The 16,528-nt window shown below is 54.8% G+C and overlaps 2 protein-coding genes across 2 annotated transcripts; both read left to right on the top strand.

Annotated features, from left to right (window-relative positions):
• Positions 1–1,849: 1,849 nt before the first annotated feature.
• LOC308231685 (C-C motif chemokine 21-like) lies at positions 1,850–3,122 on the top strand (the record flags this gene model as incomplete). Its single annotated transcript, XM_080637347.1, has 4 exons — positions 1,850–1,916; positions 2,433–2,553; positions 2,669–2,825; positions 3,099–3,122. The coding sequence occupies 4 exons, from the start codon at positions 1,850–1,852 to the stop codon at positions 3,120–3,122; spliced, it is 369 nt and encodes a 122-aa protein (XP_080493473.1).
• A 7,593-nt stretch (positions 3,123–10,715) lies between these two features.
• CCL19 (C-C motif chemokine ligand 19) lies at positions 10,716–13,014 on the top strand (the record flags this gene model as incomplete). The annotated part of the gene is made up of 4 exons (XM_080637346.1): positions 10,716–10,773; positions 11,728–11,851; positions 12,234–12,330; positions 12,931–13,014. 4 exons carry the CDS (start codon positions 10,716–10,718, stop codon positions 13,012–13,014), a joined length of 363 nt encoding a protein of 120 aa, XP_080493472.1.
• Between the last annotated feature and the right edge of the window lie 3,514 nt (positions 13,015–16,528).

Below are 16,528 nucleotides of genomic sequence, written 5' to 3'. Positions count from 1 at the left end.
CCAGGATACCTCCAGGACCAGTTCCCATGCTGCCAGGCACCCTGGGGAGATGCACCCAATACTGCCTGTGGCCTGTGCCTGTCCACATGCCCCAGGGGCTGCTGCCCAAGGCCACACCACCCTCGGTGCTGCATGAGTGTGTGTGGAGCTGCCTCCCCCCACATGGGCACAGGGGTACCCCCAGCATGGGGCTCCCTTTCTCTTCCGCACAAGTGTTGGAGGAAGCCCCAAGAGCGCAGTCCTGAATCCCCACACACCCAACTTGTCCCCAGGGAAGGCAGCAATGACTGCAGCATTGCCCCCTCCTTGCTAAGGGAGGGGAGAGCATGGGCATCTTATCACAGCTCTGCTCTCTACTCTCTGGGACTTTGCTCTCCTCCTGGGTTACTCATTGCCCTTGGTAACTGTTTATGAGGGTCCTTATCAGGAACCGGTGAGAAGTCCTGGGGCTGCAACCCCAGTCCTTGGGCCTGGGAAGGGGCTTGGCCCCCATGAGCATTGGGTAGACCCTGCCGGGGCTCTGCATCCTATTGGGGGTCCCAGGACACAGCTGAGACAGGCAGCAGGACTGAGGCTGGTCAAGGGGCTGGAGGCTAGGGAGGATGAAGAGGGGGTGATAGTGGTGGGGTGGTGGAATTGGGGATGGAATGGCAAAGGGGCTCCTCTCAAGGGAGCTGGAGAGATGCCAGGATCTGGTTCTTCTCAGAGAGGCCCTGGGGTAGGGCGAGAGACAGCGGCACCGGATGCATCAAAGCATCCTCCCCTTAAATAGTGGAAAAAATGTTTTCAACATGAGAACATTGCAAGCACTGGAGCAGGTTGTCCATAGCAGTTGTGAAGCCTCCACCCTTTGTCTCTTCCAGACCATGCCAATAATGTCTCTAGCCATCCCCCCCTCAGAGCAGGACCAGTGCTCCAGTGTTTAAACTGGGTTGCTCAGGGCTTGGCTCAGCCATGCACCATCTCTTTCAGCAGCCTTGCCCCCCACAAGAGTGCTCTGTGGGGTTCTGTTCAGCTCCCCCGGGTCTACTTCTGCATAGCCCTATCTTGCCAGCCATGCCCAACATGTCCACCTGCACAGGGTCACTCCATCATGCCCATGCTGGGAGTTTGCATCTTGTTTGTGTTAAACCTCAGGAGTCAGCCCAGTCCCACTCAGCATTGCCACCCATCTTCAGCTCCTCAGTGTGGGGTGACAACACCCATGTACAGAGTTCTGTGCTGTCTCCCCGAGTGCCATGTGCAGTCTGTCCCTTGCACATCCGAGCCCTACAGATGTGTTCAGCTATTTGGGAAGGTCCCAGGGAGCCAGACAGGGATGGGGGGGGGCTGCAATATGGGGTCACGCTGAGCCCCTTCTTACCTGTGTGGGGTGGCTTGGGAGCAAAGCATGAGGTGAGGAATCAAAACTGATTGACTCCTTGGCATCCCTAATGGCTTGGCCACCCTCCAGGGTTCCTGCCCTGGGAACAAACAGGTAAGCACCAGCACCCAGCCCTCCGAGTGCAGGTAGCGGCAGGTTGAGAGACGGGGTAGGAGAAACAGGAGCCTACAAACCCATCTAACCGTGGTGGGGGCCGCATCTCCAGTGTGCCCCCAGCCTGCTACCCCGGGCCCTGATGGGCAGCTGGGAACAAGACAGGACGTATCCGAAAAGGGGGGGGCCTTGTGGCTTACAGGAATCCCCCACCCTCCCGCTTCTCCATCACCCATCCCTCGGCCAGCTGGTGGGCTGCCTGCCAGGCTGGCCGAAAATGAAAGCAGAGCGTCTGAGATAAATAGGAGCAGCCCCGGCACTAGGCAGCAGTGCGCGTCCTGCTCTCCTTCCTTGCACTGCTCAGCACCCGACATGGCTCTGCGCCTCCTCCTGCCACTGCTTCTGCTGACTGCGGCCATCCTCATCACTCAGGCTCAAGGTAAGAGGCACCAAGCCCTGGGGATGCGGGTGCTCACAGGGTGCTGGGTGGTGTGGTTGCAGTGCATGGGGTGTGTTCACCCACATTTGAGTGTATGCATGGCTGCGGGTGTGTGTTTTGCGGTGTAGGGTGTGTGTATGTGAAGTGGTGCATGCCACTGGTTTGGGAGTGTGTGTGTGTGCATGTGGCTGGTGGTGCAACAGCACCCCAAGATGCAAAGCACAGGCAGGAGAATAAGGTTTGGTCCCTCTGCAATGAGGCTCATCTCTGCCTCAGTTTCCCCTCTGCTAGCACTGAAATGGGCATCAGGTATTCAAGGGGTAGGGTCCAACCTGCAACTGGGTGCTGGGGTTGAGAACTCCCACCCTTACATGCTGCTAGAGCATCTCCCCCTTGAATGCCACCAAAAAAAGTCACGTTGTGCCGTAACTCGGCTGCACTGTGCTCCTTTGGGGGGTGGGAAGATGCCCTGGATTTGTGAGGGTCCAAAATCCCACATTTCCACCTTACTCCCAGGCATTGGCAACTTGGGCATGGACTGCTGCTTGAAGTACAGCCTGAAATCCATCTCCGGCAACCGGGTGACTTCCTACACCCTCCAAGGATCTGAGTCGGGATGTCTGCTGCGTGCTGTTGTGTAAGTACCCTGCTGCGGTTGGGACCGTCCAAAGCAGTTTGGCTCCAGCCAAACCCTCCTGCTCCATGTCCTCCCCCTGCCCACCCTCAGCAAACCTTTGTGCCCATGCCCCTAGGTTTACCACCAGGAAGAACAAGAAGATCTGCGCCTCTCCCACTGACCCTGCTGTCCAGAAGTTGATGCAGAACCTGGACAAGAGGGTCAGGAAGGACAAGAAGAAGGAACAGTCCCCACGTTACCGGGGCAGACCCAAGCATCAGAAGCAGCAGCAGGTCTAAATCAGGCCTGAAAAGGTAGGTGAGGGGCAGTGGGGACATCAGGGTGATGGGATGAGGGTGCTGCCCTCCATCCCGGATCCATCCCTATGGGAAGGTGGGCATCCTGGGGCCAGAGCCATGGTTGTGCTCGCCTTAAAATCATGTTTCTTTCTGGAGCTGCTGGGACAAGGGCAATGCTCTGGGGACAGGCGAGGCACAACATGCAAGGCAATGGGCCCCTGCCTGCGGTGGATGCTCTCACTGAGACCCTGTCTTTGTCTTCCTTAGGACGAATGCCTTCCCTACCAATGACCTACCTAGCAATGGACATCTACGGATCATCCACTCTCGCTCTGGCCCCGGGGCAAGGATAGGGGTGGCGAAGGAGGCTGCTCTCTTCTCTTCTCTGCAGCCCCCTTGGCACTGCCAAGCCTGCCCCAGAGGTCAGCAGCAAGGGGCACCCAGGTCCCCGCTCGCCCCATGGCCATGCCAGCAGGGACCTGGACCCATGTGGGAGCTGAGCCATAGCCTCAAGGGGGAATGGGGCAGCCTTCCCACCAGAGGGGATTTCTAGAGCCTGACAGGACGGCAGCTTTTCCTGTGACTTTTTAGGGGTGTTTTTTATACTTTTCTATTTATATTTTAAAGACTGTGCTTTCATTCAGTCTTCCTGGAAAGCTCCACTTCTGGCTCTTTGTGCTTCACAGGGTACCCTTTCTGCTGCTATCTGGCTTTTACTGGAAAATTGCTCTTATTTTTCTACCAAATAAATGATCGATGCTGCTAATTTCCCTCTTACCTGTTTGCTCCTTTTCGGCTTGCAGGGCTGTGGGGTGCCGGCCGGTCCCATGTCCCCATGGTCCTGCCTGGGCAGCTTGCTGGGGTCTTCCTTGCAGGGCAGTTAATAGCAGATGAGATGGAGAATGTGGGGACAACAGGGGTGACTGTGGTTGTACATCAAGGCTGTTGTAGGCTTTCCCTGCTGGCTTTTATAGCGCACTGTTGCATTGTAGTTTGGAGCACAACAGGATTTGTCCCTTTGATTTTTATTAAGTCTTTCTAGGCACAAAATTGCCATGAAATCATAAACAATTATTCACTTTAGTGGCATTTTACCCTTTTACCTCCCTTGGTTTTGCTGCTGTCAGATTCAGACATTATTAAGCCAAATACTTGTTTTTTTCTGGTGTGGGGGGAGGAGGAGAAGAGAACCAGAAAAATAGCTCTCATATACTTTCTTCCCAACTCTGAAAAGCCCATATAGTGAAAACTGCATGCTGTGCAGATGGAATAGAAGACTTTGCAAAATTCATGGTTACAGCCATTTGAGAGTAGCTCTATCCCAGAGCTTTAGTGAAACAGGAACTCACTAACCCGAGGACACCATAGGGTGACACTGCAAGTACAAGTGGGGACAAACACCCGGGACAGGGCTGGCTGTGAATGGCATCTCCCAATGCTCGCAAACCCCTTCCAGCATGCCGAGATGGAGCGAGGTGAAGGCCTGCACGGCAGCTGCAGTGCTATCTGCTTGCAGAGACGTGGACTTTGGTCAGTAGAGGTCTATTAAGTCCTAAATTGCAATAATAGGATTTGCAGAGCTTAACAGTATCAGCAAAAGCTGTGTGTTGGCTGGTGTAAAGCTTGCAGCTGAGTGTTTCTGTTCGGCACATTTATCTGGCTTGATTGCTTTATTAGGCGGGCATTTACATTTATTATTGTAAGGCTGTGCAAAGAAACTGTGAAGTCCAAGATACCGGCCCTGTATATGGGATGGGAGCTGAGCTGTCTCTGCGCTGCCTGCTCCTCCATGTGGGAGCAGGTGGCCGAGTGCCAGATGGGATTTTGGACAGGATGTAAGGCAATAAAACATACCATTTACAACCAAACTCACTCGTTCTGGCTGTTGTGATGATGTTTGGTGAGGAGGGAAGGGTTACATGGAGGGGCTGCTCTTCTTCCCTACACACTGTCATCCCCCATGCCCTCGCCTCTGCATCCTTATGGGTGCTGTGTCCCTGGGGTGCAGTGCCGGCACAGGGATGTGCAAATCCCATCTCATGCAGCTGTGCTGCCCAGCAAGGTGAGGTCACCCTGTCTGCTCAGCCATCCTCACTGTGGGGGGCCTGAAAACCCCCCAGACATGAGGGCGGGTGGGCACAGAATGGTTTTGTGCGTGGAATCTGCTCACAGTAGAAGCTGTTCCTCTGACTCTGACCTTCCCTGCTCATAGCAGGGACTCCGTGCTCCCAGATGCTTTGGAAAGACAGCATTAAACCAAGTTATTAATGAGGCTGTGCTCTTGGCCGTGCTCTTTGCTGGGAGCCTGGGAACTGACTCCGGCAGGGTGGGAGTCAGCCAGGGCTGGAGTCAGCCCTGCACTGTCCAGGGATGCACTGCATCCAACCCTGCGATGCTGGCCCTGCCTCCTCCTGCATCCTGTAGGATGCCTTGTTGGGCTGGTGCAGGGTCAGGACATTGGGGAGTGATTGCAAAACACCCCTGGAAATGAGGCACAGCAGAATACATCTGCAACCGCAAGCAAAGCAGGAGCAGATGGCAGGAGTGAGCCAGTGTATGAGATGTATCCCAGTGTCTCTGTGGCTGCAAATGTAAACAAAGGTGGGTTTTTCCTCCTTCAAATGCCAAGTGGGCATTAGGCTAAAACTGGTTAAAAATGCCCATGAGGGTGCTCTAATTTACCCTAAACTTTATCCTTAAAGCAGGGTTTGTAGGGGAGAGCCAGAGTTTACGTTATTCTCAGGAAGGCACGTATCAGCATGGACATGCATGGGTGTTTGCACATCACTTCCAGCTTTACTGCAGAATGCTGCACTTAAGGAAAATAAGGTGTCAGGGCTAGTGGGAGCCTCTTGCTGGTGAGGCAGATGGCTGCAGTGCTGCTGCCATGGTGAGATGGCACCAGGAAAACACTTCTGGGGAGATTTCCTTGGAGAGGCTGAAGGAAGAGGTGATGGGGGAAAATCTGGAGCATGCAGCACAGGCCCAAACCCATCCATTCCCTAAAGAGGAGCTGAATCCACAGACCACAGACGAGACAAGCCATGTAAAGAAGATGCTCTGAGACAATGCCGCAGTGAAGCAGCAGAGGAGGATTCACACCGTAGAGCATTCACAAACCTGCTGCTTCACCCCACGTGCAAAGATAAGGCAGTGTTGATACAGTGGGTGCTGGGACGGAGGATGTACAGCCCCACATAGACTGTATATACAGGGAATGCAAGCAGAGCAAAAGGTTAGCAGAGCTCTGCTACCGTGCAGCAGAAAGGCTTCAGCAACAGCAGAAAGCATCCAGGCAAGACAGAAACCACCGAGTGCAGCCAAGAACAGGGGAGTCTGTGATTCCAAGTCTTGAACCCATGCCAAATGATAGCTCAAGTTATTGGCTTGTGCCAGCAGCTGAGCATGTTGGGCTGCAACGCTGGGCTGAGCTCTATCACAGCTCACCTGCAGGCATGGCACTGGCTCCATCCCACTGACCTGTGCCGTTCCTGAGGAGCAGGAGCTGGTGATGCTGCAGCACTGGGGCTGTGCATCACAACACTGGGGCTGCATGATTGACAGAGGAGCTGTGGCTTCCAGCTGAAGCTTTGAGGTGGGTTTTGGTGCTCTCTCCACCCGGGGTCTATCATGGTCTTGAGAGCAGAGAGGAGGTGGAGAAGTGGCAGGTGGGCAATATGGACTCCCACCCTTCCTGCCCCACGGTATTTCCCAGCCCTGGCTATCCTTGGCACCCATCCTGCCCTAGGAGTCCAGGCCCAGAGCATCCTATCAACCTGTTCTTTCCTAACCCCACATAGCTCTCAAGTGCCTCTTTCCCCATCCTCTGTTTTGCTGGCTAGAGACCCTTGGTTTTGGGGTGTCCTCATGCTGCCTGTTCTCCTTCCACTTCCCCAGAGCCCCAGGTCCCTCTGTCCCCTCTCACCCTGCTGGGGTTTGCAGACCTGCTCCTGGGCTGCAGTTCTCCAGTGCACAGCAGAACAGCACCTGCTCTCCTCCGAGGATATCCCATGGCAGGGTCAATGCGAGCTGTGTCCCGGAGCTGCACCAGAGCAAGAGCCTCCTCTGCCCACTACCAATCTGAAAACCAACAAAGCAGTGAAAAAGAGCAGTCCCCAACGGTTTTGGTCCATCCCATGTGCTGTTAGATCTGTCCACAGGTGAGTTTGGTGCGCAGCCTCACCAGGCATCCTTCCTGCCACATCACAGGGGAGATGGCATGGAAATTGCTGATGGGTTGCTTGTTGCACAGGTCTCCAACTGGTTTCCCAACCATCCCTTCCTGAAACCCGTGAGAGGCTGCAGAGAGGAGGATAGGCAGTGTAACAACAGGGAAGCAGGGCTGGGAGCATCCCACCTGGACACTGATGTCTTAGTGCCATCACAGCACATCCTGTGGGGACATATGCAGGAAGCACTTGGCTGGGAAATTATGCATCCCAAAAATGATGTTGAGAGACACGTGCATTGCAGGGAGATGGGTTCTCACCTCAGGGGGTCAAATGGGATCCAGCTGAAGGGTCTTGGCTCTGCTGCTCATCACTGATGGTGACCTCAACACCAGTGACATTGAAGTCAATGAGTACTAGGGACAGATGGGCTCTAACAGAGCAGGCATTGGCACCTTCTTCATCCAGATACTCAGGACCATCTTTGCTCCCTCTGGGCAAAGGCATGACTTGCTCTGTTTTTTAACTCTTAGCTCCATTTAAATCAGATTGACTCGGTTCCCTCAGCTATTGCAGAGCCAGTGGGGGCCTCAAATCCCATGGGCTGGTGGTGGCCCCAATCTCTGTGCTGCACCAGGACTGGGACTGCAATGGGAGCCTTGCAGAAGACTCCCTTGTGCTGGGAGCTGCAAGGGAAATTGAACAGACACAATGCCTGCCCAGTATTTCCCAATGAGGTGAATGCAGCCAGGCCAAATGCTGCCCCAGGGAATGGCTGTGTCTGGAAGCTGCCGAAATTCCCCCTTTGCCCTTTCCAGCTCCGTAGCTCAGAGGTGGAAAGCAGAGCACCGCAAGGCACCCCATGGAGCATGCTGGAGCCTACAGGCCAGCTGGAAGCTGCTACTTTGGTGGATCCTACTGATGGCAAGTGTCCATGAGGGTGGCAGCATGCTGGTGCTCAATGAAGAGAGCCTAGAGGTGATGCTCATATGGCCCATTTACATCTTGATGGGTTCAGTTTCCCATGGGGACTCCCCCACGCACTCCCCCTCCTTTCCACTTTAATTAATAACTGCATTACCAAGGCTTCTGCAGGGTGAGAGCTCAGGAATGCTTTGTGCTGCCTGTGGTATCCTCGGGGCTGCATCTCCAGCCTTCCCAAACGGCTCTGCATGAGGCTTAAATGGGTCAGCGCCCAGAATGCTCTCTCCTTTTCCCAAATTGCACCAGATTCCCTGACCATTCCCTGCCTGCGTGTGCCTCTGAAGAGCCTGGATCCTGAAACATCCCGTTCCTCATCTGCATGGTCTCCTTTGGTCCCCAGTCTCAGCCCTGTGAGGGGATGGGGTAACCTCCCTGCGTGCCATAGGGATGCACTTCAGAGATGACCACTCTCTTCTTAGAAATCCCACTGACCCCAGTGGAGGGGGAAACCCGCCACATTCCCCTGTCACAATGGGAGCGGAAAGCCCCATTCCTCGCTCTCCCGTGCCTCTCCTGGTTACAAAGGCGATGGGAAGAGCCATGCTTTCACCCACTCTGCACACAGACAGCTGCCAGGAGGAGGCAGACTCTCTTTGCTGCCTGTGTGCTGGCAGGGTTTACCCCCAGGATGTATCCCAAACACCGGACATGCTCCTTTTGGTGTGCGGCCAGATGGGAATCAGAAGCGGGTGGGAGCCCCGCGTGCCAGGAAAGTGGCTGGGGACCAGACCCCCAGCACCTCTTCCCAGCGCTTGGGCATGCTGTGGTAGCTGCCAAACCCACCGAGCATGGAGGAGGTGGGGGTTTGCTGATGGGCAGCAACCCCAGCACCCATTGCCAGTGGGTCAGGGCTCTGCTTTTGGGACTCCCTCTTTGGCGCCGGGGAGGAGCGGGCTCTGTGTTAGGACGGGTTGCTCCTAGAGGTCTGGCCACCAGCAGCCAGGAGCTGTGATTCTCCCTGCTACGGCATCACTTGGACAGCACCACGGGGAGATCAAACAGACCAGTCCCTGAGCTACCCTGCATCCTCAAACCCACAGGAAGACCGGGGCTGATGACTGATGCTAATCCTCCTCCACCTAAATTCCCCTTCTGCCAGCCAAGATTTCTCTCTAATAGCTTGTGAGTGCTCTAAGAAGGCAGGTGCTGATTGAAGTTAATCTGGCACATCCTGTTTGTGCCGCTCATTCTGCCTAACCCTTGCGGCACAGCCCCGGCTTGCTAGGGCACAGGAACAGCCGGAGGCGATGCTTTCCCGATGGAGACCATCCCTTGTAGGAGGCTGGTGTCAGTGCAGTGGTGGAGGACTTTGGCCAGTGGTACCAGCCCCTGGGTAAGGCCAAACGGTAAGAGTCTCCTCTTGCTTCTCACTGTGCAGTGGGGAAGGGGCAAAGTTGCTGCTGCCTGTGAGGAGCTGAGGTCTCCACTGAGGTCCCCAAGTCCCAGCCCTGTGTCTTGTCCCCAGGTAGGTATTTGTCCCTGTGGAAGGGCTGTGCAGTGCTTTCCACTGAGATGTCAGGACAGGCCAAAGCTGGAGCAAGGTGAGGGTGGAGGGATGTAGATGCTGCTCTAGGAATTCTTCTCCCTTGTGGGAAACATTTTTCCTGTTATCAATGGGAATTTCTATGGGTGCAACTGGTGCTGTCCCTGAGCCCCTCCAAGAAAAGCCTGTCTCTGCCACCTCTCCAAACCCCTTTGAGGCATCTCTACAACCCCCTTTGAGGCAGCTGCTGAAAGCAGTGAGACCCCCTTCACCATTCCTTCTCCGGGCTGCACAGCCCCATTACTCTCAGCATCCCACAATGACACGTATCAGGGATGAAGCAGGCTGGTTAAGGAACATCACCGCAGGTGGCACTGGCAGGTTATGAGTCACCATCCCCTGGATAAACAGCCCCATCCCTGCGCTCCTGATAAGGTTTGTAGTGGGAACACTGACGTTCACTCCCTGCGGTGCCCATGTGAGCTGCTGTGCTTACAGCCTCTGTGGGCAATTTCTGATCTTGTGCTGTGAAAACCTGTTTCCAGGAAGCTCTGTGGCTGTCTCTGGCCATCAGCCCGATCACTGGGTCACCTGGAAACCAGGTCGTCTTTGGCATGTGAGATCGCAGTCCTGGAGCAGAGAATGATGGCTGCGCTCTCCTCCATGCATCAGCTTTGGATGTGTCCCCGCCTGCCAGGCGCTGGGGAAGGCAGAAGGATCCAGACAGGCTCCTGGAACCAGATGCAGGGGCTCTGATATCACCCCAGTTCTGATACATACCCCAAAATTGGGGTTGAGGCAAATTCTTCCTGCAGCATCACTGGGTTGAGCCTCTGCGATATCTAATGGGAATGTCCCAGAGATGTCTAGGACTGGGAACTGAATGGGATGAGAAACTTCATGCGCTGGCGCAGAACCCTAGGGTGCTTTCAAAGGGTAAAGGGACCCTGGAGCTGCAGCCCCTGTGACCTGTGTGCTGGCTGTGAGGGTGTTTGGCTCTGGGACCACAGAGCAGCTGGCTTCAGGGAAAGCAGATGGGATATTCGGGAACTGCTCTTAGATTAAAATCCAGCCTGTGGTAAGACTTGTTGCAACTTCCCACCCCTCTTCTCCAACGGAAAGTGAAAGCCACAGGGCTGGAAGGATAAATAGGCAGCAGGGAGCAACCAGCAGCAGTGCAGAGCTCACCTCTGCTGCCCGGACCTCACCATCACCTCCAGCCCATCCACTGCCAGACTCAGCGGCAAAATGCAGAAGCTGCAGCTTCTCTGCCTCAGTCTCCTGGTGCTGGGATGTATCCTGGATGGTAAGAGGGAAACTCTCAGTCTTCTTTTCCTGACGAAGGGAGAGGATCTGGTTTCTTGCTCTCTTTTGCATTTCCAGCGGACTCTTAAAGGGATCCATGCCTGGGGTTCTGCCCCAGCCCTCTGCATCCTCTGTTGTAACCTGTCTCAGAAGAACTTTATCCTGCCCAAAGTCCAGGCAATAGCCTGCAGTGTGCTGGCTCTGGAAAGCTGTGCTTGGGAACGGCTGTGGAGCAATCCTGCCTCCCTGTGCCCTAGCCCAGCTTATCAAAGTGAACATCCTTTGGCATTGGGCAGGCTGGGGACAAGTGGCAAGGCTTGGGAGCAGAAGGGAAGGTGTGTGTTAGTGCATAGTCCGTGTTTGAGGAGCCGCTCGTGTGGGATCTGGCGTTTGCACAGGTCACAGATGTCTGGGTGGGTGATACCAGGCCTCTGGTGTGGGGAGCTGGGGAGTCCAGGTAGCGTGTGGTGTTACACCACACCTCGCTGCATGGTGCTACGGGCATCCCTGGGCTCTTGGCACCCCAGTGGGCATTAACAGTGAATACAGCATTTGCTTGGAAGGTGACTGAGGTTCCCTACCCTGCAGTGAAATGCAGGCAGCTGGGTCCCTCAGATGTCACAGGACCCATCCATGCGGGGTGGGCCGATGATGGGGTTGCTGGTGTCTGCATTGCAGCATCCTCTAGACGGATAAAGCCCCTTGCGCTGTCTTGCTTGCTGCTGGTGCTGGTGCCATGGGAGGGACGCAGGCATGCAGAAGCATTGTTTTCTACCAACCTGCTGTTTCTCATCTCCTCTGCTTTCTGTTGGAAAGAGGCAAAGGGGTGTGGGAGCAATAAAGCTCATGCCTGCATGTGCATAGGGCACCATCCTGCCCCACAGCACCTTCACCCTCCCGGATGTCTGGGTGAAGGTGCATCCAAACAACCTGCATTTGTGTGTTCCTCCTCCAGTGCACGGTGGGAACAATGTCCTCGACTGCTGCCTGGGGACGAAGAATACTCCCATCCCACCGCGGATAGTGAAGGGTTACCAGCTCCAGCTCGTGCAGGATGGCTGTGATATCGCTGCTGCTGTGTAAGAGATAACACCCCCAGGGTGGTGATGGATGAGGGACACAGTCCCAGGGGTGATCACCAAGAGCCCCTTGGTGATGACTGAGGGACGGACCCTGCAGGGAGGCAGGGAGAGAGGCAAAGCAGAGTTGGAGGAGGAGCTTTGTTGAGCCGGTTTTGGGGTTGAGGGCATAGGGAAGAGACCTTGGAGGTTAAAGGCTCAGTCACAGCAGGACCTTCTGGGAGGGGAAAACGTGGGACAGAAGACAGGGAAGAAAGTCATCTTTAGGCAGGGATGGAGGAGGGCAGTGAGGGAGGCAGTGGGTGAGAGCTTGAGCTGTGCTTGAGCATCCTCGGGGAGTCCTGCTCACCTCATCTTGGTCTTTTTCCCATGGACCTGTCAGGTTCATCACTACAAAGGGCAGGCGCCTCTGTGCCCCCCTCCAAGCCCCATGGGTGCTTCGTCTCCAAGAGAAGCTGAATGCCAGCTTTGCCAGGAAGGTAAGAGCCATCCCGGTTCTCAGCTGGGAATGGGGGCAGTCGGAGGGGTGTGTGTGTGTGTGTGTGTTTATTATCACCCAATAGGCTTTTCCCACTGTGACTGTGCTGCTGGGAAGAGCTGGGACCTGCTCTGCTGAGGCATGGGCACTTTGTCTCCATCCCTCCTCCTGGAACAAGCTTGGCTTCTCACAGTCCCTCTTACACCCCAAGTAAATGCAGCCACAGGCTTGCAATAAGTTTAGCGGGTGCTTTGCAAGCCCTGCCAGGTCCTCATTGCAATGGCTTGGCCACAGGAGGTCATCCATCCCTTGGTGACCACATGGAAGAGAGACTGGGGAGGCTCCTGCCCCAAGGATCACACTCATCACTGCTGGGTTTTTCACTTTCCTAGGCCAAACACCAGAGCAAATAGGCTCCGAAGAAGCCCGTGGCCAGTCCCAGCATCTGGAATGGGGCTGGCTTCCAGCTGTGAATCTGAAGCTAATGGAGCCAACCTGCTTCCATGTCCAGCCACAAGCTAACCCTCTTCAGCACTCGTGCCAGTGTGTGAGGCTGGGCAGAGCGCTGCCTGCTCTCTCCTTTTCCCTCTATCATCTCCAGTGTGACCCAGCAACCTGTGTGAGGCTGAGCCAGGGGCTGCTGGACCTGAAGCTCCACCACCTTCACAGCCTGGAAGCTGTTTGATGGAGACTGTTCTGCAAGAAGAGTTTGGGGTGTCTCAGCCTTCCCTTCAGCACAGCAGCTGGGACCTCCAGCACTAGTCTGATGGTTTCCATCATCAGTCCCAAGACTGAGTCCTTCTGCATCCCTGGGAAGAGCTGCCAGGATGGGACAGTGTGGGGATGGAAGAGTGTGATGGGGATGTTCCTCACTGGCCCAGCACTGTGGCACAAGATAGAGGCCCTAGGGGATACCATGGTCTGTGCATTTCCTCTCTCATGCCCTGACTTCCCTGCACTGTTTCCCCTCTTGCCCTCCTTGCATGGGTAGAAATAGAGCCCAGTAACATGGTGGTGGCAGAGCGGTGGCAGCGATGTTGTCCTCAGCCCCTGCTCTCCTCAGGGACATTGCCCTCCTCCTTGGTCCTCCAGCCTGCCACCATGCTCACACCCTGCCTGGTGTGAACAAGCAGTGTTCGGGCCACAGGTATTTGCTGCTAGATCTCTTCAATGCAACAATTACAGATGTAAGTTGCTGCTTCTCCCTCTTTTTCACTGTGCTGTGATTTTGTTAAATAAAAAGAAAAGCCAATTGGTGGTTGACCTGCTTTGTGTTTGAGCCCAAAGGCCAGCATGGGGTGTGCAAGGCAGCGCTGCCAGTGATGCTGTATGGCAATGGGGGCTGTGCAAGGAGGGGGAAAAAGGGCTTTCATAGGGGTTAAAGGCACATTCTACAGCAGCTGCGACGCAAGTCTCTCCTGGGAGTACCTTAGCATCTTGTTGTGGCAGGCGCACTGCTCTGTGCTGCTCATCCATGCTGACAGGGAAGATCCCCAAGGCACCATATTGCAGAGACGGGGTAGGAGGGAGCGTGCCGGTATTGCACCATCCAGCCTAAAACACTTCAGTCTCACCGGCAGAACTGCTGGGCTGAGCTCTCAGCTCCCACAGAGGCATGGGACATGGAGGAAAAGCTTCAGGAGCAGGCTTTCTGTCTTTGTAGTGAAGGGAAACTGAGTCACAGTGTGGACTGCCCTAGCAGTTCGGTGCTTGTTAGCATCTGCGGTGCAGGCAAGGAGAAAGAGCTTTTGGGGAAATGGAGGCAGGAGAAGACACCTTCTCTTAGGCACTCCATGGATGGAGGGGCTCCTGCCCCTCATCACTGATGAGCTTGGAATCCTTGGCTATTTTCTTCCCAAGCCTTGGATCTCCTGGACTTTGTCCTTGCTGCACCAAGGTGTCCACATGTCCACTTGGGCACTGCCTTTTTGCGTGGTCCATGTGATGTTTGAGTGAAGCTGCTCCGTTCAGCTGAATCATGGGCTGAATGTGGATGGTGGGATCTGCATGGCCAGCAGGCAGGCTCCACGCTCTCCTCCCAGAGACCACAGTGTCATACGTGACTGTCTACATCATTAATCATTTTCACTGCCCCTGGCCTGGTTTTGGTGCCAGCCGGGAAGCTAGGGCATAGGCTGGCAGTGAGACAAGCCAGGGACTATTCCTGAAGGCTGTGGGCACATTGCCACTACAATGGCATCCACAGTGGTGCAGTGGTTGGGCTGTCCAAGCCAGAGGATGTCCAGGCACCTGATGGCTTCTGCTGACACTTGTTGAATGCAAGCGTAACCCTGTTCCCTTTCTTCCCCTGGTCTGCTGCTCCCTTGATTGCTGCCTGGGGCTCCTTTTTCATGTGTTCCTTGCTCTGGGACCCTCCTCCCTGTGGACGTGAAATGCCTCGGGCACGTCTGTCTCTTGTTGTGACTTTCCCAGAGCACCAGCTCTGTCCCAGCTCATTAACTACAGTGACAGCCCCAGCAATACAATCCGGAGTAGGAAGAGGAAGAAGGCTGGTATGGGAAGAGGCCAAGATAAACAGCGTGAGTGGGAAAGGAGGATAACTGGTACTTGTTGGGGCAAAAGCCTTCCTGCTGCTCGCTCAGTGACCTGTGAGGGGCAATGGTTGCGGAAGGGGGGATGCTCCATATGGATCTGCATCATGACTGAGTTGCTGCTGTTGGTATGGGTCCCTGGGGCTGCAGGAGGGGCTTAGCCTGGGGCAGACCAGGTTCATCCTTGGCTGGAGGGTAACCTGAAAGGGAGCACTGAGTCCTGGCCCAGTTCCTTGGGAAGCTGAGGGAAAAGGGGCTTGCACCCTTCTCTGGGATGCTGGAAGCAGGTTTGTCAACTTCCATCAGTTCGTGGGGTCACTTGGCCAACTTGCCTGTAAAAGCATGGCTGTACCCATCTCTTCTGGGATCAGCAAATGTGCCCTCCTCACAGCAACGCAGCCATTCAGCACAGATCCCAGTCAGGCCCTTGTTTTCTGTGGCTCTCTAGGGGATGGTGATCCAGGTCCCAGCTCCAGCAGCAGGCTGCCCTTACCCCTGATTGATGTCCTGGGCCAGGTCCTGGCTGTCTGTCCCTCCCCCAGCCCTGCAGCAGTTTTCCCTATTTCAGAGCCCCATTCCTGGAAATCTGTCAGAACCAGCAGGGTTCAGTGTTTCATAAACTGCAGAGTGAGTTTTTCTAATACAAATGTCAACAATCTCTTCAGGGGGAAGCAGCCACTTTCCTTAGAGAAAGCAGCCTGTCACTGCCACGTCAAAAACCCAGCCAAGAGCTAATTTCAGTATAAAGTGTTCCAAGCCCTCCTGTTTTTCTCTCCCAGCTGTGTTTTTCCTGCTCTTTACCTACCCAAACTGCATCCTCAGGGACTGCTGGGGCAGCATCAGGTTTTGCTGCAGTACAATCCAGACATGCCCTCAGCGGGTCTGAGGTGATGTGCAGGGATCACTTTGGTGTAACGTGCTCTGGAGCAGTCCCTGCAGTCCATGCCCGGGACCTGTATTTCACATGTTGTGCAGTTATAAATAATTATAACTGAAAAGCTTCCCTAGGGAGCTGACTGAAGAGCTGCTCTCCTGGTGACGGTGCACAAAGCCTGGAAAGAAAGAAAAGGCTGCACCTATTTAAGAATATTGAGTACACTTCGGGTTGTTCTCTGGCTGCCAGGATCTTGAAAGCACTTCTCTCTCCCCTGCCATAGAATCATAGACAGGTTTGGGTTGAAGGGACCTTAAAGCTCATCCAGTTCCAACCCCCTGCCATGGGCAGGGGCACCTTCCACTAGAGCAGGCTGCTCCAAGCCCCATCCAACCTGGCCTTGAACACTGCCAGGGATGGGGCAGCCACAGCTTCTCTGGGCACCCTGTGCCAGCGCCTCACCATAAAGTTCTTCCTAATTTCTAATGTAAATCTCCCCTCTTTCTGTTTAAAGCCATTCCCCTTGTCCTGTCCCTACTTGTCCTTGTAAAAAGCATCTCTCCAGATTTCTTGTAGGCCCCTGTCTTGGATGATCCCCAAGCTGCATTCAAAGGGCACAAGTCACTGCAGGCACAATCTGCTGCAGTCTCAGGGTCTCCATGGGCATTCCCACCCATTCAAGGACCATAGTAAAACAGCTGCCTGCTTCTCTGCAGGAAGAGAAATAAAATACCCCTTCCAGGGCTTTACTGGAACTGGTTTTGACTTTTGCC

The sequence above is a fragment of the Psittacula echo genome (genome assembly GCF_963264785.1).
Source record: "Psittacula echo genome assembly, chromosome: Z".
Taxonomy (NCBI): Eukaryota; Metazoa; Chordata; class Aves; order Psittaciformes; family Psittacidae; genus Psittacula; species Psittacula echo.
This window is presented reverse-complemented; position numbering and strand designations above follow the sequence as displayed.